The sequence below is a fragment of the Nuphar pumila genome, chromosome 9, assembly GCF_984573655.1.
Source record: "Nuphar pumila chromosome 9, dmNupPumi1.hap1.1, whole genome shotgun sequence".
Taxonomy (NCBI): domain Eukaryota; kingdom Viridiplantae; phylum Streptophyta; class Magnoliopsida; order Nymphaeales; family Nymphaeaceae; genus Nuphar; species Nuphar pumila.
Window position 1 is genome coordinate 68477888 of NC_143257.1, and position 27448 is coordinate 68505335.

At 36.2% G+C, this 27448-nt stretch overlaps 1 protein-coding gene across 9 annotated transcripts in view; it reads left to right on the forward strand.

Annotated features, from left to right (window-relative positions):
* The first annotated feature begins 1778 nt into the window (after nucleotides 1–1778).
* LOC149828625 (protein MLN51 homolog) overlaps nucleotides 1779–27448 on the forward strand; it is a 74477-nt gene continuing 48807 nt past the window's right edge. For 4 of the 9 annotated variants that reach the window (XM_090016918.1, XM_090016921.1, XM_090016917.1 and 1 more), the window contains exons 1-6: nucleotides 1780–2762; nucleotides 3986–4088; nucleotides 4286–4497; nucleotides 4598–5451; nucleotides 6353–6467; nucleotides 15171–15302. In XM_090016918.1, the coding sequence (XP_089873044.1) occupies nucleotides 2194–2762; nucleotides 3986–4088; nucleotides 4286–4497; nucleotides 4598–5451; nucleotides 6353–6467; nucleotides 15171–15302 (1985 nt within the window). In that variant the 5' untranslated portion in view covers nucleotides 1780–2193. Of the gene's footprint in view, nucleotides 2763–3985; nucleotides 4089–4285; nucleotides 4498–4597; nucleotides 5452–6352; nucleotides 6468–15170; nucleotides 15400–27448 lie in introns of those variants that run through there. The other 5 variants (XM_090016923.1, XM_090016924.1, XM_090016916.1 and 2 more) reach the window with 5 other exon arrangements.

Below are 27448 nucleotides of genomic sequence, written 5' to 3' on the forward strand. Positions count from 1 at the left end.
ACGTTACCCACATAAAAGGATTTCATCAAACTCCAATTCGTTTGAGTGTTAAGATTTTCCTACCGACATTACTTAGTTAGGAAAACACATACTGCACATAGTTATTTTCTTAATTAAACTATTTATATGAAAATTCATGTGTAAAAACGTATATTCATGGATTTCTAAGCATGGTATGCACATAATCTAGTAAACATGATGTTGTAACATAAAATAGAAATTGAATCATGCATTAAAACCAAATCACATACATGATCTTACCAAGATCTAAAACACATCTTTGAAAAAACATATTTTCATAACTTTTTATGAAATCTAGCAAAACAAGTTTGATTCCATATTTATAAAAACCTTGTTCACATCAATTCTAATATCATCACATTGAATCATGCATTTGAATCCTTAAACAATCATATAAAAATCAATTTGCATCTAACATTCAATACTACATGATTTTTCGAAATTGTTTTTGGTAAAAGCCCCCAAACAACGCATGTTTTCAAAGAAATCGATGTTTTTGAAACATTACACCATGACTTATGTCATGTACAAACATTTACAACCTCTCTAATACAATACTTATGTATGATCCATCATGGATCACTATTGATCTTGATTTTGCATTCTCTATTTACTCAAAATTCATTTTCGAGCCTATATGATAAAGGTACCTACCTCAACAATGAAATCCAACACATTAGATGACTGCTGAAACCTCTTTCAAGAATTGGAGAATAAGAAAAGAGGAAAGAGAGATAAATAAGAAAAAAAAAAGATAGAGAAAATAGGCAAAATTCTATAAATCCCAATAAAACGCATAACCCCTCTTTGGCCTCTTTATACAATTTTTTATTCTTATTTTCAAACCTTGCAAATTCCTAAATTTCTATCCCAAACTTTCTAAATTCTAACCCCTTTAGCTTAAGAACTACTATACAACTTATTTTGCTAAGTTTTGAATTTATTTTCTTTGTACTTGTTTTGTTTTTAGAAAACTTTTGAAATATCAATTTCAAGGGTTTTAACTTACAATTTTTAAATATAATTCGAGCATGAGGTGCTATATAGGATGTGCCCATATAAGGATATGCCCAACCCTATGAACCTCTACCATTTTATTAAACTTAGTTAATTCAAAATTTTTATTTTATAAAATCTATATTTAAATATTTTATATTATTTTATAATTTAGATTTCAATCCATACAAACCCAGTTCTAATTTAATACAATTACATTACATGCATATCAAATTAAACCTAAATTCATCTAAAATCCTATTCGACTTTGTTTCGACGAAACTTGTCAATTATTCTAATAAAATTTTAAATTTTCATAAATTTGATTTTGAGCACAAATTTTACTAAAATCAATTTTAATTCTTACTAACATATCTTCTAAAATTCAACCTAGATTAATCTTCATTTTTACATTCCTTTCATGTAAAATTTTTTATTAATATTATTTTATTTATTAAGATGCTCTAAAAAGTCACAAGAGTTATAAACATCTAAATTAAATTTAAATTCTAATTTACATGATTTTAACTCTGAATTAAATTTAAATTCTATTTTATCTTTAGATAAAATTTTAATTCACTTCAAATTTCATTTTGAACCAATGTACCACCTAATTTATAATTGATGTGCATATTTAAATAAATAAAAGCTATTTTTAAGATAATAAATTATTTTTATTTATTTAAATAATTATCAAAATTTTTGCTGGTATTACTCACCTACCTGGAAAATCTAATGCAAGCGGTCCGATAGTACAAATCTAATCAAGCAATTAATCTAAATTCCCGATTATCAAATCCCTAGATAATCCTGAAATTTCCGGGAGAACCATTGGCTGCCGCTCTTTTTATATGTAGAGAGAAGGACCGAGAACGCCTCTGTTTTCTAGATTTTGTTTGCAGAAACCTTGCATCTGAAGGGGGGCGATCGATCCGGATCCTCACCCAACTCCATCGGTATCGTCACCGGGGGAGAATCGGTCGTACGATCTGACGCCGGAAAAGTTCGGGTTTTCTCTTCCTCTTCTCACTTCTCTGCGGTGGATTCGGCGTGAGAATTTAGGGATTTATTTCGACGCGAGGCCTGATCATTGGGATAGAGCGTTGAAAAATTTAGAGTTTTTCTTCTTGCGGAGGAATTTCGAATTTTTTGCGGGGTTTTGGGTTGGGAGGAGCGATGGCAATGGAGGGAGGCGAGCCGGAATTGTCGCCGAAGCCGGCCGGGAAGCCTGTGGAGGACGACGATGAAGGCGAGTATGAGAGTGATCCCGAGGCGGTGGTGCCGTTATCGCTTCGGCGGAGGGAGGCGAGTGACGATGAAGACGGGGAGGTGGATGAGGTTCGTCAGCGGAGGGATAGGCGGGTGGTGATCGGATCTGATGGGGATTCTGAGGGGGAAGGCAGGCCGCCGGCGTATGAGGAGGAAGAGGAAGAGGAAGTGGAGTTGGAGGGGAAGGGGGAGGAAGATGAAGATGAGGAGTTGATGGAAGAGGATGTCGGGGAAGGGTTCGATGTTCGCGAAAGCGTGGTTGAGGTGGTGCCAACGGTGGTTGGTGAGGCAGGCGAGAGGGGATCTCGAGCCCGGGAGACTGAAACCACACCTGCAGCGCCAGATTTTCAAGCGAAGAATCGGACAGCAGCTTCGCCTGAGGAGAAGAAGGAGAGCGAACCGTTTGCAGTGCCGACTGCAGGGACTTTCTACATGCACGACGATCGACTTCGTGACAATGGCGGTGCCCACCGCAGGTGTTTATCTCTCTTCTTGCTGATTACCCTAAAAAAGTTGCCACTTTTTTATCTTTATTCCTCAAATCCGCGAACCTTCCTCTTGAATTGTTATTAGCTCCAACGGATATAGTATCGGATGTTGAGAAATCTGATTCTTTTCTACTTGGAGTTACTCATGTTTTTTTTCTTGAATTTTTACTGTTTGTGTTTTTTTCTTCATTTGCCTCATGCCAACTCGATAAAGGCTTGCTTATTCATCCAGTTGTTCTTGTTTTTTTGGTGATGTTAACTTAGAATACACATCTATCTAGGGTTCACAGGACACTTGTATGTTTCGAATTGTATGATGGAAAAGACGGAATCGTGTTCTTAGGATGTGGTTAAAGTTTCAAGGCTGGTTGCCACTTGTGACTATCCTCATCCTTTATCCAAGCTTGGGATTGACACTGGTACGGTTGAAACTGCCTTAATGATGGAGTTAGGAAAAGCAACATCCATCTTATTATGCTATCAACACGAAATGGAAAGGAATTAAAGGGGTGTTGTAAGAAACGAAGCTGGAGCTCTGCCAAGTTTAGTGCTACACAACCCCAACACAAATTTTCAACTTTTGGCCATCTTATCTTCTGCCTTCGTCCTTTTTTACTGGAATCAAATCCAGGCCAGCTTTGCAGTTTGGACTAACGGTTTTTTTTCCTCCCAAAATAAGAGCGCCTTCTAGTGACATTTGAAAACTTTGACGTATAAATTATGAGTATTATCTGGACCACATCATTCACGTTCTAAGTCTTGTTACCTTTAACTTAACTCTCTTGTTCTATTTGATTTTGAGTCGTGCCATTTGATATAGTTATCATGATAGTCGTCAGGATTATGTGTTATTAAGCGTACATGTAAGTGTAAACCTTTGGGGTGTTTGGATGCAGCCTATTCAGAAAAGTGTGTTAAGGTGGGATACCATTGAGCTCAATGAAATATCCAACGTTATCCACTTCCTGCATAGATGTTTGCATCCAAACATCCTACAAAGGTTTCGCCCCTTTATCATTGAATATTGCTTTTGTTTTCTGGGGATTTGTTTCCCGCGGCCATTTGATGGAGTAGAACCTAGTTTGTTACTGAACGATAAATGATTGTTGTGAAGTTTTTTTTGGTGACTTTGTCTTCAGAGGCCCTTGTGTACTGCGGGTAAGGTTTTTTTTCTTATATAGTGCTTGAGTGGATACTTATAACATATGCAGGCATATTCCTGGTGGACGAAAGCTATGGGAATCTAAGGATGAACGAGCATGGGTGCATGATAGGTTTGAGAAAATGAATTTGAAAGAGGAGCAATACAATGAGGTAATTTACTGTGGATTTTCTAGCAGTAACATTACTAGGATAATCCCTTTTTTTGTTTCCAACCAATGGGTGCATTGTTTTTTTTTGTCTATGAGAAGGCAGTTTTTTTTTTTTTTTGTGAAAACACAATTTACATTCAAGCTCTTATGGCATTGCTTCTAGCTGGAAATCAAAACTGATTCGTTTTACTTTTGTAGAAAAGAAGAGGTTCCAGAGGGAATTTTAGAGGGCGTGGTAAAACTAGGGGCACAGAACTGGGCTTCACAAGAGGGAACAGATCTAGAAACTACGACGAGAATAAGATTGACAGGACTCCAAATCAACCACAGAGGAGTGTTAAAGGCAGAGGGCCAAGGAGGTATGACGCCGCAAAGCATAATGCTGATACCCTGCCATCACATGATAAGCAGTGAGCACTATAAATTGTTTTCCTTTTGCGGGTTAATATAGTCAAGTGTTAGATATGGCTGCCATTTTTTATGCTGTGATTGTTAAATTACTTTTCTCAGGCCTACAAAATCTAATGATACGGTTACAAGTACCAGTGGAGGGAGATCATCCTCAGGTACTACTACTTTGCAATCTGAGCCAGTACCTCCTCGTAAACATGTTTTTGCCTCGAGTTTAAACTTTGCTTCTGCTCCCTTCTATCCATCTGGGTCATCTGGTCAAGATATTTCTGCTACCCAGAGAAGGGACCTGCAAGATGGAAATACTGTAAGAAGCATACCAAGTTCTACCTCCACAGATGAAAATATCAAGGGTTCAAACTCTAATTTGTCAGTACGTGGAAAGGCAGTTGTTGATCCTACTGGGCAGGATAGACTTTATGTTGAACAGGCCATGCGTCCTGTTATCGGGAAGGCATTGGCTAATGTTCAAATACAAACATCTGGATCTTCTTCATCTGTTGGTGCTGCTCAGTCTCCTCAACCCAAGGTTCAGGGAAGAGGGTTGGCAGCCACTGGGCCGATGAATTATCAGTTCACTCCATCTGCAAGCCCAATGGCCAGAGTTTCTCCCCAAGCACCAGTTGCTGCTCAGCAAAGGTCAGTTCAAAGTCGATCAACTATAAGGTCTTCAGCTCAGCAGTTGAGCCAGCGTCCACGAGGTGGACCTCAGGAATCATCATCTGCTCCTCAAGGTCAATCTGTTACAAGCCTGCCTGAAGTTGGTGAAGTGGAATTTCCCCCAGGATCCAGTAAGTCTAAGTCTGATTTGGTTGGGACAGGAAAAGTTGCTACTCAAGGAAGTGGAAAGGGATCTTTCCTGTACAGTGGTGCACAAGTTATTGGAGCTGCAAGTGCATCAGCCGTTGGCCGTGGTGATCAAAACTTTACTCCGACTCCTGCACTTTTGCCAGGTAAAGCTTCTTTCATGAACCTTTTCTAAGATTTATTTTTGTGTCCTGAGCAATGGTTTATTTCATGCATTCTTCCACTTAAATGCTGCATGCTGTTAGTTCTGAGTTTGACTATTGGATTTGTTCGGCATTTGAGATGTGTAATCTCTCTCTTTCGTCTCTCAATCAATTATTGGTAAGCAAGTAGCAGTAAGCTTGTTAGGTTGCCAAATCCTATCTTTCATCTCTCGTTACAGTTAGCAGAGAAAGAATAGAGTGCTTAGCTTAGTGAGTGCATTGCTTAGAGAGTCTTTCAAACCAGTGGTTCAGTACTCTTTGTTGAGAGCAAGTGCAAGAGGTGCACAATGGGTGCTTTATATACCTCTAAGTTTAGAGGCTCTAAATGATGTCATCATATTTACTGAGTAACCATTACAGTCAGAAGTACAATTCTGTGTTCAAAAAGCAGGACTAGAATTGGAATATTAGACTTATTTGTAATTGATGCTAATAGCAATAAGAAGTCTATTATGACATTTTGTGGTCAAGGTCTATGACCACCCAGTTGTGGGAAAGTCACAGACAGAACAACCAATTCTCGATTGACTTTTTTGAATAACAAATGCTTGCATTGCAGAAGATGGTCGGTTGAATATTATCTCTTTATTGTTAAAAATTTATGATCACTGCATTCCACTATTGCTTCGAAAATTGGGTGTGGTTGCTTTTTTGTTATGATTGCTGGCTACCTGCATTTTGCAATTGAATGCCATTTTTTTATTCCTTCCCTTCTTGATTTATATGCAAATGATAACATTTGATAAGCTCAGATGCATCAAGTATTTATGTGCTCAATCAAGTTTCCTTTTCATTTGTTTAACAAATGGTGAAAGTTCCTCTAATTTAATTTCTGGATCTTTAGTTATGCAATTTGGAGCTCAGCATCATGGTGGTCTTGGAGTTCCTGCTGTTGGCATGGCATTCCCTGGATATGTAGCACAACCACAAGCAGGATTTGGAAATTCTGAGATGACATGGTATTCATGTTTCTGCAATCTTTTTCTATTTCATACTCAATTTATCCATATCTGTGTGTGTGTGTGTGTGTGTGTGTGTGTGTGTGTGTGTGTGTGTGTGTGTGTGTGTGTGTGTACACATGCTAGCACGATTGCAGTAAATATATGTCCTTCAAGGATGCAATTTGTATATACATTTGGACAAAAGCTGGTGTTATGAAATATGAAGCATGATTTAGCATTATGAACAGATTATGTTGGGTTTACATTAGAAAAACCCAAATGCATGGAAAGCATCATTCACTAGTTCATCCTGGAAGACCGGTCTGGCTCCTTCATTTCCTTTTCCTTTTCCTCATTTTTTACTTTGAGGCTCTCTTGATGCATTTTGCATGTGAACTGGGCTTTAAATTACTTTGCTGCTTGCCAGATGACCTTATGTCCAGTTACTGAGCTTTAGAAGGGCTCTTTTTTTTCTGAATTTTCTCGAAGCTGTTAAGTTGTATATATATATATATTGTCATACATACATTTGTTTCATATTGTACATATATACATATATATTCATATATATATATGTATTGTCATACATACATTTGTTTCATATTGTCATACATATATAATGATGTAATAGGTAAATACCTTCTAGGGGTATTTTTGTCATTTTAATCGTGTAACAATACTGTTTATTAGGAACACTTTTTCTCTTATTTATTTATTATCTTTTTTTTTTTTATCTTTTTATTTAATGTCCTTTTTGTAAAGAGCATGGGCTCTACGGTCAAAAGACCATAGAGTCGTTGGGGGCTCCCCACCGTTGGGAGCTCCCAACCACTTTATTGGGAGCTCCCCAATAGAGCCCCATGCTCTCCCTTTGTGTATAAATAGGGGTTTAACCCCTCTCTTGTAACTAATGCTTCTCTTAAGCATTTATGCTCAATAAAAATGAATATTTTTTACATTTTGTATTTTTCTATTTAGTTCCTTAATGTTTTATATGCACTTAGTGCTTGTGTTGTCCCTTGTTGGCTATTGTTTTGTCCTATAGTGGACTTGTTTTTGTGAACATTGTGATTGCGATCTTGTAAGCCCTTAGTGGCATTGGTTTGTGCTTATGCACTTTTGTGATTGTAATCTTGTAAAGCCCTTAGTGGCATTGTTTTTGTATTTTCTGCTATTTCATTACATGGTATCAGAGTCAAGAAATTATTCTTGGCATTTTGCCTCTTTTGGGTCTTGAGATTTTTTGGTTCGAGTTCGTGCTTCGTGAAGGATTTATGATCATTGTGTGGCTTAGATTCAAGGGAAATATAGACCCAGTATGTATCTTATATTTTTAAGAATTTCTTATGTTATCTATTCCATGCATTATGCATGAGAAAACACTTATTCTCTTTATCGTTAAATATATATATATATACACATATATTTGTTATTATTATTAAAAAAAATCTCTTTAAATGGTTTTTTAATCATCGTTGGACTTATTTTTTTATTAAATATCTTGTAAGACTTATTTGTTTATTTTTGAGAAATTAGATATATGTATGTTTTGAAATCATGTTTGAATCTTAATTTTTTCAAAACATGCTTTATTTGAACAAATCATGATTAAAAATTGCAAATCATGTTTGTATTGTTGAACTTTGTTTTGTTTTGTTTTTTTGATAAATTGTTATATATTTTAAAATAATTTGAGATATTTCAAAATAATGATGTATGTATTTCACAAGTATAATTTTATAAAATTTTGCTTAAACTTGTGTTTAATATTTCTCTTTACTCTTGGTGTATTAAAAGTAACATATGAAGTGTTAAAAATTATGATCTAGCTTATAAAATAAATTTTATTGATATTTGATACTTATGCACATATGATTGTATTGAATATAATTTCTTATGGGAAGTCATTCACTTTAATAAATGTCTTTTATGGGTCTTTTGTGAGACAATAGTTATGATATTAGGTGTTTATGTTGTTGATCCATTTTGTGGTACTTATGATTATGTTATTGGTTTCATGACATTATTTTACATGCTTTGCATAGGATTTAAATATTGTGTTGCATACTTAGTTTTTAATAAAATATTAAGTTGAGAATCATGAGAAAATTCTTTTGAAAGTTATATGTGTTTCTCTCATAATTCAATTTAGTACTTGTTCATTATTGATGGACGTGTTTGTCCACTTAGATCTTTAGTGGACATGTGTGTTCTTGATTAAAGACTCTTGCTTCATTGCATACTTGTTATTTATAAAATATAAATTTTTATATTATGCCCTTAATGCCTTAAATTTATCACTTGCATAAATGCTTAAATTTGTTCCTATACATGTCTTTTGTATAAGACATGTGGCTTTAAGTTACTCATATACATGAGTTCTTTTGATCTCTTTGTGAGAATCTATGATTAGTTGTACTTGTGTATGCACTTGATTTTTTGTATGGTACTTTGAAAATCTCTATATATGTTTTGGTCCTCTTTAATGGCATTGATTGTCTCTTAGTAGAATTGTAATATAGATTGAGCTATCTCTCTTTATAGCTTGCTTATATTAATGATGCATATGATTGCATGTGCATATGATTGCACTATATATTACACTATATTCAGTCTAAGTTTTTCAATTATCGTTATTTGACTTTATTTGAAACTTCATTTTTTTCAAATCGGTTCTTATATTTGAACTCACTTGTTTGAAAAATGATTTTCATGAGTATTTTATTGCCTTCTTAGGGCATTTGTTGTGTCCATCATAGAATTCTATATGATGCATCATAGAATGAGTGTAGCTGAGATGCGTATGCTGAGATAGATGCGTGGAAATACAATAAAAGATAAGATTCGGAACGAGGAGATACGTAAGAAGGTAGGCGTTGCACCCATTGAAAATAAGATGAGAGAGAATCGTTTACGGTGGTTTGGACATATTCGACGAAGGCCTAATGATGCTCCAGTTAGAAGGATGGAGAAATGGGAAAATATATTAGTTAAAAGAGGTCAGGGTAAGCCTAGGAAGACATGGATGGAGGTGATAAGAAAGGATATGAATGCTTTGAACCTCACCGAGGACATGTCATTGGATAGAAATGAATGGAGAAGAAGGATTCATGTGGAAGATCCATAATGATTTTCTTTGTTGGTTCATATCGCCGACCCCAATTGTTTTGGGATGAAGGCGTAGTTGTTGTTGTTGTATTGTTATTTTTTATTCAAAGATGTTGTTAGGGTGAGTTGTGGGCACCTCACTTTATGTCAGTTTAGATTGTCAACTTATGGTTTGGCTCTAACTGACAGTTGTTTGATCTCTGGATCTGAGTGTGTTGTATCACTCATTTGTTGTATGACCATTGTTATTATGGATACACGTAACTCTGTTTATCTGTGATGACTATCTATTTTTGAAACCATGGTGTTTTGAAAGATGATTAATATTGATATTTTTATTGATAATATTAGTGTGTTTTCGTTACAAGCTCTCTTTTGTGTTTCCTCCTATTATGCCTCTTATCTAAGTGTCATTATATGTAGACAAGAGATGTTTGTTCACACCTTCGTGTGTATTTTTAGCCCATTGTTGGCATTGTGATTATACTCTTGATCTAGTCGCTGATACACTTGATTTTTGAGTGTCATTATACGTAGACAAAAAGATGTTTATTCACTTAGCGTGTGATTTTAGCTTATCGTTGGCATTATACTCTTGATCTAGTCGTTGATATACTTGATTTTTTAGTGTCATTGTGCGTAGACAAGAGATGTTTATTCACACCTTCGTGTGTGATTTTAGCCCTTCGTTGGCATTATACTCTTAATTTGTTGATACACTTGATTTTTTAGTGACATTATATGTAGACAAGAAATGTTTATTCACACCTTCGTATGTGATTTGCGTGTGATTTTAGCCTATCGTTGGCATTATGCTCTTGTTTTAGTCTATGGTACACTTGTTTTTAAGTGTCATTATATGTAAACAAGAGATGTTTATACACACCTTCGTGTGTGTCTTTGGCCCTTTAATGGCATGATGATTATGCTCTTCTTCTAGTCGCTGATACACTTGATGTTTGAGGTTTGGAGGCTTCGTGGGGTAATTGCTTGTGGTGGTCAAACTATTGTTGAAATTTGCAAAATATCACTTCTTGATATTTATGAGAATTTAAATCTCTTTGTATTTTTCGCAAATTAGTGTTAATTTGCAAGTATCATTCCCTTTGTTATAAGAGTTTTTTTAGAATCTCTCCATGAAATTTCAAAATGTTTTCTACATGCGTTTCCTTATACAGGGAAAAATGTTTATTGATAAAAATTTCATGGATTTTGCATACTTATGATATTTAATAAAAATCTTATTGTTTATATTGTGAGCCTTCTTGTGTGTTTCCCTTTGTGGGTGTTGAGAGTGTGTTCCTTACAAAAACACTTGAGTGTTGTTCACTTGATATTGATGGACATTTTTTTGTTCGTAATTGAAGGCTATTTGATTCTTTATATTACAATCATGCATTTTATTGATAAAAATAGTTATTTTTATTGTCGTCTTATGTGTATTAAATATGCTTTAATTGCGTATTGGATATATATGTGTGTTTCATATTGATTATCTTGTTGACATTGTTGCATGCATAAATTTAATTAACTCCTCTTTTCTTGAGGGTTATTTTTTTAGTGTTATACTTTATATGCATGTCGTTTTTAGTATAAATTGATGATTTGTTTTAATTAAAGAGATTTTTTAAAAATTTGAAATATTACCAATACATCATTGTTTATCTCTTCTTGATAATTGATATGTTTTTTAGTGATTAAGTTCTATTATCATCAATATTTATGTTTTCTTGAAAAATATATTGATTTTGAGTTTATGATTGTCTAAATTTGATTTAATAAAAATTTCTCTTTTGAAGTATGCTTTTACTGTCTTTCTTAATGGTTGTCTAATATTTGTAAAAATTATCAACACTTTGATTAAAAAATTTTCCTTAAATGTTATTGTTGTTCAAAATATATATATATATATATATATATATATTTGTTTTAAAACTTCATAACTATTTGGTTAGAATAACTTCTTTTTGTAGTTGAAACCTGTGTTTTGTTTTCTCTACATGTTCTTAAAGATGCGATGGACTGAGAAAAGAATATCTTCGATGCATCATAAAGATGAAGATAGCCGATGAAGGCGATTGCAGATGATCACCAATAAAAAACATTTAAAGACTTGTATTTGCAAAACTCTCTAATATGTCCTAAAGATGGAGATTTTCATTGAAGACACTTGGGATTTGAAGCTTTCTCATTGAATCTTTGTTGTATTTCCAAACTTTCGGTATATTTTACCGTAAGTTTGAGGGGAGGTGTTAAGTTTTACATATATATATATATTGTCATGCACACATATTTGTTTCATATATATATATATAATGATGTAATAGGTAAATACCCTTTAGGGGTATTTTTGTTATTTTACTCGTGTAACAATACTGTTCATTAGGAACAATTTTTCTCTTATTTATTTTTTTATCTTTTTATTTAATGTCTTTTTTGTAAAGAGCATGGGCTCTATGTTTCAAAGGCCATAGAGTCGTTGGGAGCTCCCCAATGGTTACATTTGTGACCATTGGGAGCTCCTCAATAGAGCCCCATGCTCTCCCTTTGTGTATAAATAAAGGTTGAACCACTCTCTTGTAACTAATGCTTTTCTGAATCATTTATACTCAAGGATCTGCATTAAGCCCTTTCCTATTTGCTACAGTGATGGATGAGCTTACAAGATCAATTCAAGAAAATGTGTCGTGGTAATGTTGTTTGCTGATGATATTGTTTTGATTGATGAGTCTAGAGCTGAGGTTAATGCTAAGTTAGAATTATGGAGACAAACATTGGAAGCAAGATGTTTTAAGTTGAGTAAGAGTAAGACAAAATATATGGAATGTCGATTTAGTAAGCAACGAAGTAGTGCTAAGAGTGTAGTGAAGCTTGGTGAGCAAGAAATACCGGTGGATGACGGTTTCAAATATTTGAGATCTATCATTCAAAAGTATGGAGAAATTGATGGAGATGTAAATCATAGGATAAAGGTTGAGTGGATGAAATGAAAAAGTGCAACTGGAGTGTTGTGCGATCGTAGAATGCCATTGCGGTTGAAGGGAAAGTTTTATAGGACGACAATTAGACCCGCTTTACTATATGGTACGGAATGTTGGGCTGCCAAGAGACATCATATTCAAAAAATGAGTGTAGCTGAGATGCGTATGCTTAGATGGATGTGTGGAAATACAATAAAAGATAAGATTCGAAACGAGATACGTAAGCAGGTAGGCGTTGCATCCATTGAAAATAAGATGCTCCAGTTAGAAGGATGGAAAAATGGAAAAATATATTAGTTAAAAGAAGTCGGGGTAGGCCTAAGAAGACTTGGATGGAGATGATAGGAAATGATATGAATGCTTTGAACCTCACCGAGGACATGGCATTGGATATAAATGATTGGAGGAGAAGGATTCATGTGGAAGACCCAAAATGATTTTCTTTTTTGGTTCATATCGCCGACCCCAATTGTTTTGGGATGAAGGCGTAGTTGTTATTGTTGTCGTTGTAAAGATTAATATTTTTTACATCTTGTGTTTTTCTATTTAGTTCCTTAATGTTTTATATGCACTTAGTGATTGTTTTGTCCCTTGTTGGCTATTATTTTGTCCTATAGTGGACTTGTGCTTGTGCACATTGTGATTGCGATCTTGTAAGCCCTTAGTGGCATTGGTTTGTGCTTATGCATTTTTATGATCGTAATCTTGTAAAGCCCTTAGTGACATTGTTTTTGTATTTTCTGCTATTTCATTACAGAAGCTTGGACCAAAGTTGTTGAGATGTGTGTATATGTAAAAACATGAAGGTGTTGTTGTAGGGTCTCATTCCTCTTTCTTTACTGCCCCTTCATATGCTTTTGTGTAGTCTGAAGCCTAGATCTTATTTTTAGTGAGGCTGGTTCGAGGGCCTTTCCACAAACTCTACTTGAGATTGAATTTAACTGAAGCCTACACAAAGTTGGGGCTAGCCAATTCTGTAGCTTACTGATGCCATGGGATGTGCATGTATTTTGAAAATAATCTGGTATTTCTTCCTTCATGGCTTTGCCAGTGGCCTAGCCCAAGATACAAATTTTGTTCACATGGTCTGAGTTTTTTTTTCTTACTAAATATGGATTTAAATTGGACCTTCAACATTGGTCAAGCTGGACTGGGCAATATTTTATTTTTGTTCTCCATTAAAAATTGAGTATGAAATCCATGCAAATCAATGGACGGTTCTGAGAACTGTGGTATTCAAATGCCCCTATTTGGATTATCGGCATGTGCATGATATAATGCTTGATGGTTTCATAGTGATCTAGCTATAGGATTTAATTTGGAATTGTTATATTTTGTTGCATGTTTTGTGTATGAGATGTAAATAATCATCTATGTCACATGGGTGTGGGGATTCGACACTTCCAAAAAACCCGGGTGCGGCAGGGGCAAAAATGTATATATATATATATATATATATATATATATATATATATATATATATATATATATATATATATATATATAGAAGGGGGTCTGGGGATTCTCCAAGCGCGGGTCGGGGGTCCAGTTTTTTTTTTTGCTGGTGTGTTTGTTTGAAGACTTGTTACCCACGTTCTACTTGTTGTGTACTTTGGCACAACGGGACAAAATTGATGAACCGAAAGGATTGGCAATCTGACCCAGCCTGCTGCGTTCTGCTGACTGTCATGATTCAACATGTCTGAAACTCCCTGGTCTTCACGAAAAAAAATATAAGTGAAAGGTTTGATGTGATTTGTTGGAGAGAGAGTCTTCACGAGGCCTACGGCTCCACTGCCACGCCATTGCCTAGGGTTCTTCAAATTTCATTTTATATACAATTGCACACATATGACAGCTAAAAGAAATTTATTGGATTTGACATGTGAAAAAGAGAGGTCTACACAAGGCTATGGCTAGAGCACCCATCTCGTCAGGAGAAAAGTGAATACTAATAGCCACCAAGGCTACCACCACCATTATCATTTATTATGGAGCGAGAAAATCCTTGACGAAGAAGGATCTGGATGGTTGAAGGATAAAGACTTCAAAAGGCTCTTGAATTTTGCTTTTAATTTTTGAGGAAGATGGATCATCATTTCCAAGTTAACAGTATGTTTTCCAACACTGCAAATTAATTTTTTGGAGGCAGGAATAGCATGGGATGCCAACAAAGCTCGTCAGATGTTGTGGACACAAGTGCCCCTTTATAAAACAAGAGCAGCAGCAACAAGCAGCTGTCATCAGAATTTTTTTTTTAAATTCCGCAGCCCATTTCGTAGGGCAATTTTTAAAAAAAAAAAATCCAAAAAAATAGACCAAAATGACCCTGGGTGTGGTCAACGCACCCAAGAATGGGTTGACCGCACCCGGTGCCGCACCCGCACCCGCGTTGAGTCGCGTCGACGCGGGTGCGGCACCCTGCTAGCCGAATCCCTGTGACAGAGATAATCATAGTAGACAATATTAAGGTAGCCAAAACAACTACTTTAGGAATTGCCTTCTAATTTGCTGAAACGTATCCAAGATTCCCTTGTGTTGTTTTTTAAAATGCACCTAGCTTTTAGGGATCAAGTTTGTGGTCTACCTCAGTGAAAAATGGATGGTAATGTAAATTCCATTTTTGTCTCAGGTTACCTGTTCTGGCTGGCGCTGCTGGTGCTGCTGGAGCTCTAGGAGCTTCATATTGTTCCCCTTACTTTGCTTTTGATGGTGGATATTATACTCGCCCATCAGGGCAAACATCATCAGCTGGGGCCTCCAGGTAAAACTTGTGTTATTTATTATGTTTTTTCATTGTTGTTGCTGCATGCTTATATTTGTTTATTTTCCTTCTACTGCTTTTTTTTTTAAATCTAGATCTGAAATTGATATGATATTTATTATTTATTTTGTCATATCTATTATTATTTTGCTAGCCAGAACATTTTTACCCATGTTTTCAGAGTTTGGAATATACATTTATTTCAACCATGTTTCTCAGTGTTTCCTTTTAGAACGCTGTTATGCCTAATTTTTGGTCTTGTGTTTATGTTGTGGCAAGACCCAATTAACTTTGGCATTGTAAGACCAATTAGGGCTGTCACCTAGTTGGGTTTCATCCATTACCAAATTGGTTCTTTGCATGGACTTCCATGGTGATTAAGAAAGATTCATAGCCACAAACATCTTGAATATTTTGAAGATATCATGATACTCTTATAAGAGTTTTGTGAAGTGATTTTAAGATTGTTTTATGGGGTGCTGTTATTGTTGAAACATCATATGTTATTGCACATTTTTAAGTGGGTGACAACTTCTTATTACACCCTGTTTGGATCACTTTATAAGTTGCTCCATGTCATTTATGCTTATTTTAAATAGCAAGTTTTGGTGTTTGGATCTTTTACTTTTATTTTTTTAATAACATTTTATAAATTTCACCCCTTTTCAAAAATAGGTGGACCTTTTTTTTTACAACTTATTTTCTTCCATTCCACCCCCATCATGCCCACCATCACTACCACTTTCCCACCATCACCACCACCACTTCTCCACCATCACCATCACCATCACCACTTCTCCACCATTACCACCACCATCATCACCATTACCGCCGCCACAACCATCCATCGCCACCATTACTATCATCACCATTACTACCACCAATATCCATCACCATTGTCATCACTACCTATGTCACATGGGTGCGGGTGCGGGTGCGGGTGCGACACGGGTGCGGCACAATTTCAAAAATTTTGGACACGGGGACTCGGCTATATATATATTAAAAAATATATATATATATATATATATAAGACTCGGTCAAAGTTGTGCCCATTAGGGGACAGGTGATGAGTTGTGAAGGCATTCTGTACACTTTCTTCATACAGGAATAATTCACTTTTGGGCACTTTTTTCATACACTGTAATAATTCACTTTCTTCATACAGGAAAAAACCACAAAAACTTGAGTTGTGCCCATTCTGTACTTAAAACTTGAAAGTGTACAGGTTTTTTAGTTGTGATGGGTTTTTTTCCTTACAGCTGTAGCCCAGAAATTTTTTAAAAAAAAAATTTCAATTTTTTTTTTCCAAAAAATGGACCAAAATGACCCTGGGTGCGTTGACCACACCCAGGGTCGGGTTGACCAAGTCCGAGCCGCACCCGTGTCCGCACCCGTGTCGGTGCATGTCGACGCGGGTGCGGCGACCTTGGAGCCGAGTCCGTGTGACATAGATCACTACCATTACCATCACCCTCACCCTCACCACCATTACTATCATCACAATTGCCACCACCATGATTACCATTACCGCCGCCACCACCACCACCACCACCACCACCACCACCACCACCACCACCACCGTTGCTACCATTTTCATCACCACAACCATCATCACCATTGTCATTACCACAACTATCATCACCGTCACCATCTATCGTCACCATCATCACCACTACCCACTAATCCTTTTTTCTTCATTATAAGTTGAAGAGTTGGTGATCCAAACATTCACTTAATTAAAAAGTAAAGACAAGATTCTTTATAAAATGTGCTTAAATTTGTATATGTAACAATAAGTAAAATAGATCCAAACAGGGCCTAAATTTTATTTTTTATGATTTTTTCTACATTGAATCATTTCAAAAGTATCAAAAAAATATTTTGTGTATGTTTATTTTTTTAGTTTCTTCATTCCAAAAGAGTTTCCTGAGTAAATGGTTGTTTCTAGATTCTTTAGAGAGTTGGCTTATGCCACTAGATGGTGTTTGTAACGAGAAACACCTTGTTGAACATTTTGGTTTCAGTCATTTAAAGATACCCTTGAGATGGAGTGGTTCAAAATGCATGTGTTCCTATAACTGTGAAATATGCTACTTAAGTTGTATCCTGCACAAACAAAACAAACAGACAAGAAAGAAAAGAGGAAGAGAGAGAATCTGGAAAACTTAATAGACGTCTTCACCCATCTAGGGTGGCATCTTTTTCTTTTTATATTAGTGTGAAGTAGTTTACAATATTGCCCCTTTACAATAGGATAAATACAAGGATAAAACAACCTTAGTCGGATTTGGATCTGGATTCGGATCTAGTATAATCTTAACATGCAAAATTGTGGACTTCAAATACCAATGTCGATGTCCAGTAAGGGCCATAGTGAAAAGATCATCGACTTGGTCTTCTCCTTTGATAAAAACCGGTTGGATTTCTTTGGCCTCCATCTTCTCTTTGGTAAAGTGCTGGTCTATCTCCGTATGTTTCATCTTGCCATGTTGTACTAGATTTGTAGAAATAACAACTGCCCATTATGATTATCTGTTATCATTGCAAAATTTTACTTTTGCAAGTCAAACTGACATTTGAAAAAGTTTTGAAAATAACTTGCCTATGTTTCAAAAAATTTGCGAAAAAGGGACTCGCCTGTCTGTACGAGGTTCAACCGTTCCTAGCACTATAACCAAAGGTAATCGAACCAAGGATCAATCATGTGTTTTGCTTTACTCAACTGTCTAAATCGTGGTTCTATTCCTAAATGCACGAAAAATCATGAACTTTGGAAAATGCAGATTGAAAACATAATGTATGCTTGGAATATTTGGAAATTCTTGGAAAAATGGATGATTGAAAAATCATTTTTTTTATACTTGGAAAATATTTTTTTGAAGAAAAGATAGCTTGGAAAATCATGAACTAGACTTAGAAAAGATTGAAAATTTCTTGAAAAACCAAGGATTTTGAGGAAAAGGACTCATAATAACTTTGAGAAAATCGTTTTTTCCGAGATGGAATTGGAAAAGGGATGGGCGTGTGGCCTCGTGAACTCTTTCATGATGCAATCTAAACCTAGATGATGCATGAATGCAGTTTGTGAAATTTTTTTTTGAAGAATTTGAGAAAATCCTTTTTAAAAGAATTTATGTGCCTTATAGAATTTCGATGAAATAAACTTGGTATATATCCTTGACTATGACCACGAATATATATTGAATATATCTTATTTAATTCTAAAAGGGAAAATACTTAGAAATTTTTTTGAAAATATGTAATGTTTTCTGAAGATAGCCTAAGAGTTTAGGCCGTTTGTGGCTTAAAAGAAGATGATAAATCTGGGTATCGTTCGTATTCTGACTATGACCACAAATACGAACTCCACCGAGTTTATTAACTCCTTAGAAGCGAGTGCACGTGCCATTCATGTAGACCATTGTGAATTTAAAATATATGCATGAATAACAAGCATAATAGTTATATATCAAAATCAAACTATATGCAAATGCAGCCTAAGCTAAGCAGGAAAGTAAATTCTTATTTTAATATTACAATTTACATCATTAAAAAAGTGAAGAAAAAAAAGAAAAAGAAAAAGAAAAATACAATCTTGAGCTTCCCTGCAAAATTAACAAACTTGTTAGTGACAAATGTCGGTTTTCAGGATTTATCCAATAATATCTGGAATTGAGGGATTTATTCGGATATAAGCCTTTTCCATGCTTCTCTGAAAGAAAAATCATTAAATAACATAATGGATGATGTATAACTGAATAAATAATAAAAATAAACAACTTGAAAATTCGAAATTTAGAGAAAAATAACCAAAATACCCTTACAAATTGACATTTATTGTAAAACAGGGTTTTTCAGAAAAGATTCTTGTAATTCGCTTAATCCGGGGATCAAACGGATTCAAAACGATGCCCAATCGGGTGGAGAACACCCTAACATGATTATGAAGATGATCAAACTCGAAAATCACGAAAATAAGGGATGAGAATAATGAAATATGCAAAAAAAAGCGGAAATTTGCCAGTGTTCCGGTTAAACCGGAACTCCGCAGGTATCCTGTTTTTATGAAATAACTAAATAACACCTCAAATGAATTTTAAAAATCATAAAAATCGACATGGACACTTCTAATAACCCTAAAAATAAAATGCAATCAAAAAATATATTTTGTGGTTTTTTGAATATAAATATTAAATAAAAAGATAAAAAATATGCTATTTTACTTGCAGTTCCGTACCTGTCATGATGTCAGACCAGAATCGGATATCAAACAGTAATAAAAAATTATGAAATTTAACAGGAAGAAACTAAACATTTGAATAAACCCCTTTTATAGATCTGGAATGCGATCTCCGGTTAGGGAGAAATCGTTCCGGCAATACGTACTTGATTCCGGCCTATGTAACGGTTCAAGACAGACAGACCCCGGTTTCAGTTTAAAGAAAGGTAGCAAAACATAATAAAAAATTATGAAAATTTCACAGAAGACAGTAGACATGCAGATGAAGACATGACTTTTTACGGATTGGGAAAAAGATTTTCGGTTAAGGAGATATGACCCGCGCAAGTTGACTTTGCCTATGAACTGCGACTGAAGGTTCAAGAAACACTGGTCTCGAGCTTCAAGAAAATAGAAAACAACGATGAAAATTTATAAAAATCACACCATGAAAAATAGACACATAGACGGAAGCAACCCTTTTTACGGATCAAAGAGATCATCTCCAATTAGGGAGAACTCGCTTCGGCAAGACAGACCAAGATTCGAACCGGCCTGGCAATTTAAGAAACACAGGGTTTGATTTCAGGATAAAGAAAAATAGAAATCGACCGTAGAAATTTATAAAATTTTTACAGAATAAACTAGACACTCTGACGAACACGACACTTTTTACGGATTTGAAAAACGATCTCCGATGAGGGAGATACGACCTCGGAAAGATGTTCCTAGATTTTCACAGCGTTTTCCCGGTTCAGAAAACAGGTTTCGACTTTGATTTTTGAAAACAAGGTTACAGACCTCAAAAAAATCTGACTTTTTTATGGGAAACCGTGGACATATGCATGATTCTATCATAAAAAATTCAGATTTAAACTGCGAACATAAATAGGCGAAACAACATCATTATTAGACGACCAGAATTGCATATCTCATAAATAAAACCCTAATCATGACATATTCTGATTTATGCATGTAAAAATCATAAAAATATGCGTCTAAGGCTATGAATCATGATTAAATGCATGAAATAATAAAAATAAACATGAACATGAAACAAAAATGAAAAATTAGGGAAGCATGGTCACGAATTTGATTTAGCCATTAAAAGAGGGATTCGACTTATAGAAAGGTCGAATCTCGGTTTTTTTCGGGCATTTAACATAATAAACGAATTGCAAACATTTTTTATGGATAAAAAACGTGTAAGACACCTTAAGCACTCAGCGATCATCATCTTGAATCGTGAGGATGGCTTCTTGAACGAAAAAGAAAGAAAAACATGCATAAAAGGGGGCGGCAATGGTGGAAATAATAAAAAAATAAAAAAAACAAAAGAAGAAGAAAAAAAGGGAGCTTACCTTGGGCTGCAATGAAGGCCGCTAGGGAGCTTGAGGAGGAAGAAGGACATGAGAGAGGGTTGAGGGAGAGATGGCTTGGTCGACCCCCTATGGTGGGTATTTATAGTTTTTTCAAAAAACCTAATTAAGAGAGTTGGATTTATTTTAAAGAGTTTCAAAAAAATTCAAAACTAAAAGGGGCGATTTTTCCTTGGAATTCTAACCTAAACAAAACTCTAACTAATTAATCCTAATTAAACCTAATTGACTCTTAATCAGACTCTGAAAATTCTCAAATGTGGTGCCACCTAATGTGGGCCCACATTTGGTTTTTGAAACCCTAAATAAAGGTTTAAAAACAAGGTTAAAACTTTAAAATAAAAATGGGGTTTTAAAATCAATCAAGCTTTGACTTTTCAAACTTCTAACTTAATTGAAACACTGACTAAACCTAAACTAACCTAAACACTTTCAAATGTGGCGCCACCTAGTGTGGGCCCCATTTGATTTTTCAAAAACGATTTTAGAAAGGTGAAAATAAAGGGGTTTAAAAACATGATTTTCAAAAAGCTTTAAAAAAAAACCTACATTTGTAACTTTTTTTGTATTTTTGAAATAGACAAAACATGGAAATGGACTAAAATCGAATAAAGATGGAAAAATTAGGGTTTGGTGCCCCCTGCAGGGTGGGCCCCACTTGGAGAAAATCAAGAATGATTAAAAATCAAGTTTGAACCGAATCCAGATCGTTTTTCTAAGGAAAATACTTTGAAATAAAGGAATGTAAAGCCCTGGGGGTTGGCCAAATGGCAAATGTCGATTTAAAACCCAGGTTTTTGAAATTGATTTCGAAAGAGAAGTTTTAAAACCGAATCTGGATTTGATATTTTGAAAACAAGAGTGCTGGATCTCGAAAATGATATGCAATGACATGAAATGCGATGAAATGATATGAAATGACATGAAATGATATGCCAAATGTAGACCCAGGATGAGGGATTTGAAGTCCCAGACCCCTGGCAGAGACAATGAATTGGGAATTCCCATTCGAGGATGAGAATTGATGATTGAATTTCAGATCCGACATTGGATCCGATCCAAATGTGGATTGGGTCTCAAATATAGCTGAAGTTTTCAGGAAAGGAATTGATCCGAGCCCAGATTTGCACTTGTACAAGTTTGATAGATTGATAGAATTGAAGTTTTGGACAAAATGTTTTGAGAAATAATTTTGCCTCTCAGGGCAAAAATGACACTCAAGGAGTGAGGTTTACACTAACTAGAACTGAAAATTTTAGGGTTTCAAAACTCACAGAAACTACACAGACACTGACTTGACTAACCTCTTAGACTGAATGACTGAGAAATGACCCAATTCTCAGGAAAATGGTGAGAAATGAACACTGGAGTGAAGTGAGTGACAGAAACATACTGGGTTTGAGCTGAAATAGAAGTCAGTTATACTGAGATAAACTAAATTTGGAGCTCAAACGCTAGCTAGGCCGACTGGAGTTAGCTCAATTTCAGCTAAAATGGGCTCCGAGATTGTGGGAATGAAATTTGAACTGGAACCGAGCCACTTGAACTCCTGATGAGCTCAAGTTAGATTCTGGGGAACATGATTGACTGAAAATAACTGACTTGGAAACAATTGACTAGAATTCGAGCTAGAATTGAGCTCATTTCTTGAGAAATGGACTAATTTTAGCCGAAATGGTCAGGAATGAATAGGATTCGCTCATCGTGAGCTTAGGGGAGCTAGAAATGACTGACATTCTAACTGTTATGAATTCAAAAATGAGCTTGGTCGAACCTAACCGACGGAGATCTGAGGTGACCTAAGGGTAAAATGAAAATTTTCACTGATAAAAAGGGGGTGTCTGAGACTGAATGAGGAAAATTTGGGGTGTTTATATTATCACAATATATTGATGAGCTGGAGCTATGTTGACGCAAACTGATGATCCATGCAACTTTTGCAGTGACTGTGGCCATGGCTCAATATTCTGCTTCATTTCTTGAACAAGCAACAGTCTTTTGCTTGCGATTGACCCAAAATATAAGATATGAACTAGATATACTCCATAACCTGTGACTGGTCTTGTAATCGGGTCATGAGCGCAGTCAGCTTCAGAATATGCAATGATCTTAATGGATACTTGGGAGCTTATTGAATCAGGTATGACATATATAAGATGGTATGACATATATAAGACCATCTGAGAGAGTACCTTTGATGTATCCGAGGATTCTTTTACAGCCTTCATATGTTTCACTTGGGGCTTATGCATAAACTGTGAAACTTGATTCACCGAACAAACCAAGTCTGGTCGAGTAAAAGTCAGCTCCAACAATGCTGCGATATTTTTCTGGTTCCGGAAAGTCTTCATTATCAGAGGATAGATTGCCTAGTTGAGTATGAGCAGCTATAAGAGTGTTTATGGGCTTGCATTCCAACATACCACTACGTTGAAGGACGTCTCGAGCATACTTGTGCTGCGATAAGACAAGACGATCTGGTTGTTGGTCAACCTGCACTCTCAGAAAGAATCGAAGACCCAAATATTTCATGTGAAATCGACTATGGAGCATAGATTTCAGTTGCGCAATCTTGGCTTCATTACTACTCATAATGATTATGCCATCCACATAAACCAAAACAATAGTGATATTTGATTTGTCGCAGTGGACAAACAAAGAATAGCCATAGTAACTTCGCTCAAACCCAAGAGAGTGAACGACAGTGCTGACTGTATCAAACCAGGCCGGCGATGCTTGCTTAAGGTCATATATATCTTTCTTTAACTTAAGCACAATGAGGTGCATGTCTCCCTAAGGATATCCAGGTGGGTGCTCCATATACACCTCTTCATACAGATCGCCATTGGGAAAAGCATTCTTGACATCTAGTTGAAACAAGTCCCATCCATTGGAGAAAGCTAGAGTTAAAATGATTTGAATGGTGTCCATGCGAACGACTGGGCTGAATGTTTCATCAAAATCCAACCCATGTTCTTGAGTATAGCCTTTGACTACCAACCTTGCTTTGAATCGTTCAATGCTACCATCAGACTTTCGTTTGATTTTATACACCTAGCGATATCCAACGACATTCTTATCTACAGGCCTAGGGACAATATCCCATATACCACATTCATGAAGAGCTGCAAGTTCTTCATTCATAGCCTCTGTCCATCGTGGATTTCGACTGGCTTCAGCAAAAGATCTCGGCTTTTGAATGATATCAAGTGTTGTAGCATAAACCCGAAAGTCCAAGAAAAATGCTTCATAACTAATCCACATGTCGGGAGGATGTTAGATTTTGCTGGACGTGCGTGTAGAGACACTTTGCTGCAGAATTGGTTCAACATGAGTAGGACCCTGAGATGATGCTGAAACATTTTCAGATTCACAGGGAACCTGCTCATGGATCAGATCAGCAGAGGACGTTACTGATTGATTGGCTGATTCACTATGCAGGGCAGCATGTCCACCCCGGGTGGTAGGCTGCGATGTTTGTCTTCTACTGTATACTTGTTGAAAGAAAGGAAAAGGTGGCTGCTTGGCTGGCTGAACCACATGAGTTATAGGCAGACCTTCTTGGCACATTGATTCAACTGCAATCGCATTATGGGTTGCATGCTGTATTTTGTGTGGAAAGAAGGGCTGCAGCGAAATGTTGTTAGAGGGCAATGATCCATTTCTTCTCATATGTTCTTGAAAAACAACATGACGTGGAATAATAATTTTATTTCTATCATGATCAAAGCATCTGTAGCTCATGTATTCATCATCATATCCGATAAATTGGCACCTAATTGCCCTAAAAGAACTTATCTCTCGTATCATCAATATGAACAAAGCACCGTCATCCATGCCCGTAACCAAGAGTAATTAGGATGCATTTCATATAGAAGAAAGTAGGAGGAATTTCCACCAAGGTTGTCTTGAGATTAGCATCATATATGATGGTCAGGGCCGTCTCCATAATATGTCGGTGTTTGTGTTCAGCAACACCATTTTGTTGAGAAGTGTTGGGACAACTCAACTCACGCTGGATTCCATTATCATGTAGAAATCGTGTTAGTTCATTCGATATGTATTCACCACCACTATCGCTACGTAGGGCTAGGATTTTTTCGATAAAACTAAGTTTCGACATACTACTTGAATCTACAGAAAATAGAAAAAACTTGATCCTTGGATTTTAAGAAATATATCCAAGTGAAATGAGTGAAATCATTCACAAAAATTACATAATATTTGGATTTAGACGAAGACACAACAGGGAAAGCCCCCCAAACATCAAAATGAATAAGCTCAAATTGGAAAAAACCTCTTTTATTCGACCTAAAAAATGGAAGTTCATGACTCTTACGGATAAGACAACTAACACAATAAGTGGAAGAAACAAGTTTTTCTTTTTGACATCAATCAATCCTTTATTACATAAAGATCAAAGAAACTCTAGAATTGTAATGGCCTAATCTACGGTGCCAAACATAGACATCTTTGTGAACTTCTGGACTTTATGATGATGCAAACAATGAATTTCTGGCTAGTGATGACATGGACTTCGGAGCTTCATTCAAGACATATAAGTTCCCGTATCTTTTTCACTTAGCGAGCGTCTTATTTGTGTGGATTCCCTTCACATGAACAAAAGACGAAGAAAAGTAGACACAAGAATTAGTATCCTGACAAAGTGAGAAACAAAGATAAGATTTTTTTGAATATTGGGAACATGCAAGGTATTAGACAAAGAAAGGGTTTCTCTACTAGTAGGAATGACGGTAGTCCCGTGATGTGGGGATGCTTTCCATCTCCCGTAATCAAACTCCCTCTACCATGATAAGGCTCAGCCTGAGAGAGAGTACCTTAATCTTCGACTATGTCACACGGACTCGGCTCCAAGGTCGAGGCACCTGCGTCGACACGGGTGCGGCTCGGACTCGGTCAACCCGACCCTGGGTGCGGTCAACGCACCCAGGGTCATTTTGGTTCATTTTTTGGATTTTTTTTTAAAAATAAATAAATTCTGGGCTACAGAATTTTAAAAAAAATTTCTTGGGGGGGGGGAGCGCTGCCCCCTTATAACCCCCCGCTAGGGGCGGCCCCCTGGACCCGCGCCTGGGCCCCCCCCCCCCCGCCCTCCTGTAAGGAAAAAAACCCTGAATCAAGCTTCACAACTCATCACCTGTCCCCTAATGGGCACAACTTTGACAGAGTCTTTTATATATATATATATATATATATATATATATATATATATATATATATATATATATATATATAGCCGAGTCCCCGTGTCCAAAATTTTTGAAATTGCGCCGCACCCGCACCCATGTGACATAGATCTCCGATAATGTGATGTGCTGCCCCTGAATCCATGAACCAACCCTGAGACGAAGTAGTAGAAGACACTGCCAAAGATGAAGAGTGCATATTCACAACCCACGAATTTTCAAAAGGATTATGATGCTGCTGCTGAAAATTATGGTGTCCAAAGCCTGCATTGAGTGCCTCGATCATGAGAACTGCAATTGAAGGAGAGTATCAATGGTAGCAGCCTGCATAAAATTTGTTGGAGCACCCTGCATAAAGTTGCAGCACGTGGACTGGAACCAGCCGATGGAGGAGCTACAACATCCAAGGCTCGAAATCGAGCAAGAATGAGCACGGTGGGTGGCCGATAAGTCGTGATATATCGCTAATAACAATTCGAGCACGTATGACCCTTCTTATTGTTAAAATGTATCTCTTATATATATATATTACATCAATACCAGATAGGGGTATTTTTGTAAATTCACATAGTTGTTTTAGAAAACAACTATTTTCAGTTTTTGTTAAAATGTATTTTTTCTTTTCTTATTTTTTAATTTTATTTTTTGTATTTCTTAAAAGCCAAAAGGGGCTCCAACCATAGAGTCGTTGGAGCCCCCAACGGTCACAAATGTGACCGTTGGGGGCTCCCAACGACTCCATGGGAGCCCCCTTTTGGGCTCTCCTTTTGAGGCATTTTGCTTCCCATTCTCTCCTCTCCCTTTTGTATAAATAGGGGTGATCCCCTTGTATATTTTTTATTCTTGTAAGCTCTCTCTCTTTTCAATAAGAGGCTTTTTATATTGTTGCCTTCTTAAAGGCTTGTGCTTGTATTGTCCCTTTGTGGATTTGTGATATTGTCTCTTTTATTCATTGTTGTAAGTGCTTGTAAGCACTCTTTATATTTCCGCTATATCTCATTACATGGTATCAGAGCCACTCGATTCTTGAAGGAAAGGTGTGGTTCATGTATTTTATATTTGGTGAATCTCTTCTCACTTCTTGGCAACATCATGGAGGCAAAGATTGACCTATCCTTCAAGCTCAATGGAAAGAATTATATGATGTGGGCATCGGCAATGGAAAATAATCTCAAAGGTAAGAAACTTTGGGGTTTTGTCATGGGCACCGTTCCGGAACCTAAGCTTATGCTCACAAAGGACGAAGAAGGTCAAGAAAAGGCTCTTGAAGGAGATGCTCACCTCAAGGCCATTGAAAATCATAAAAAAGAAGTGGATGATTGGGAAATCAATCACGCA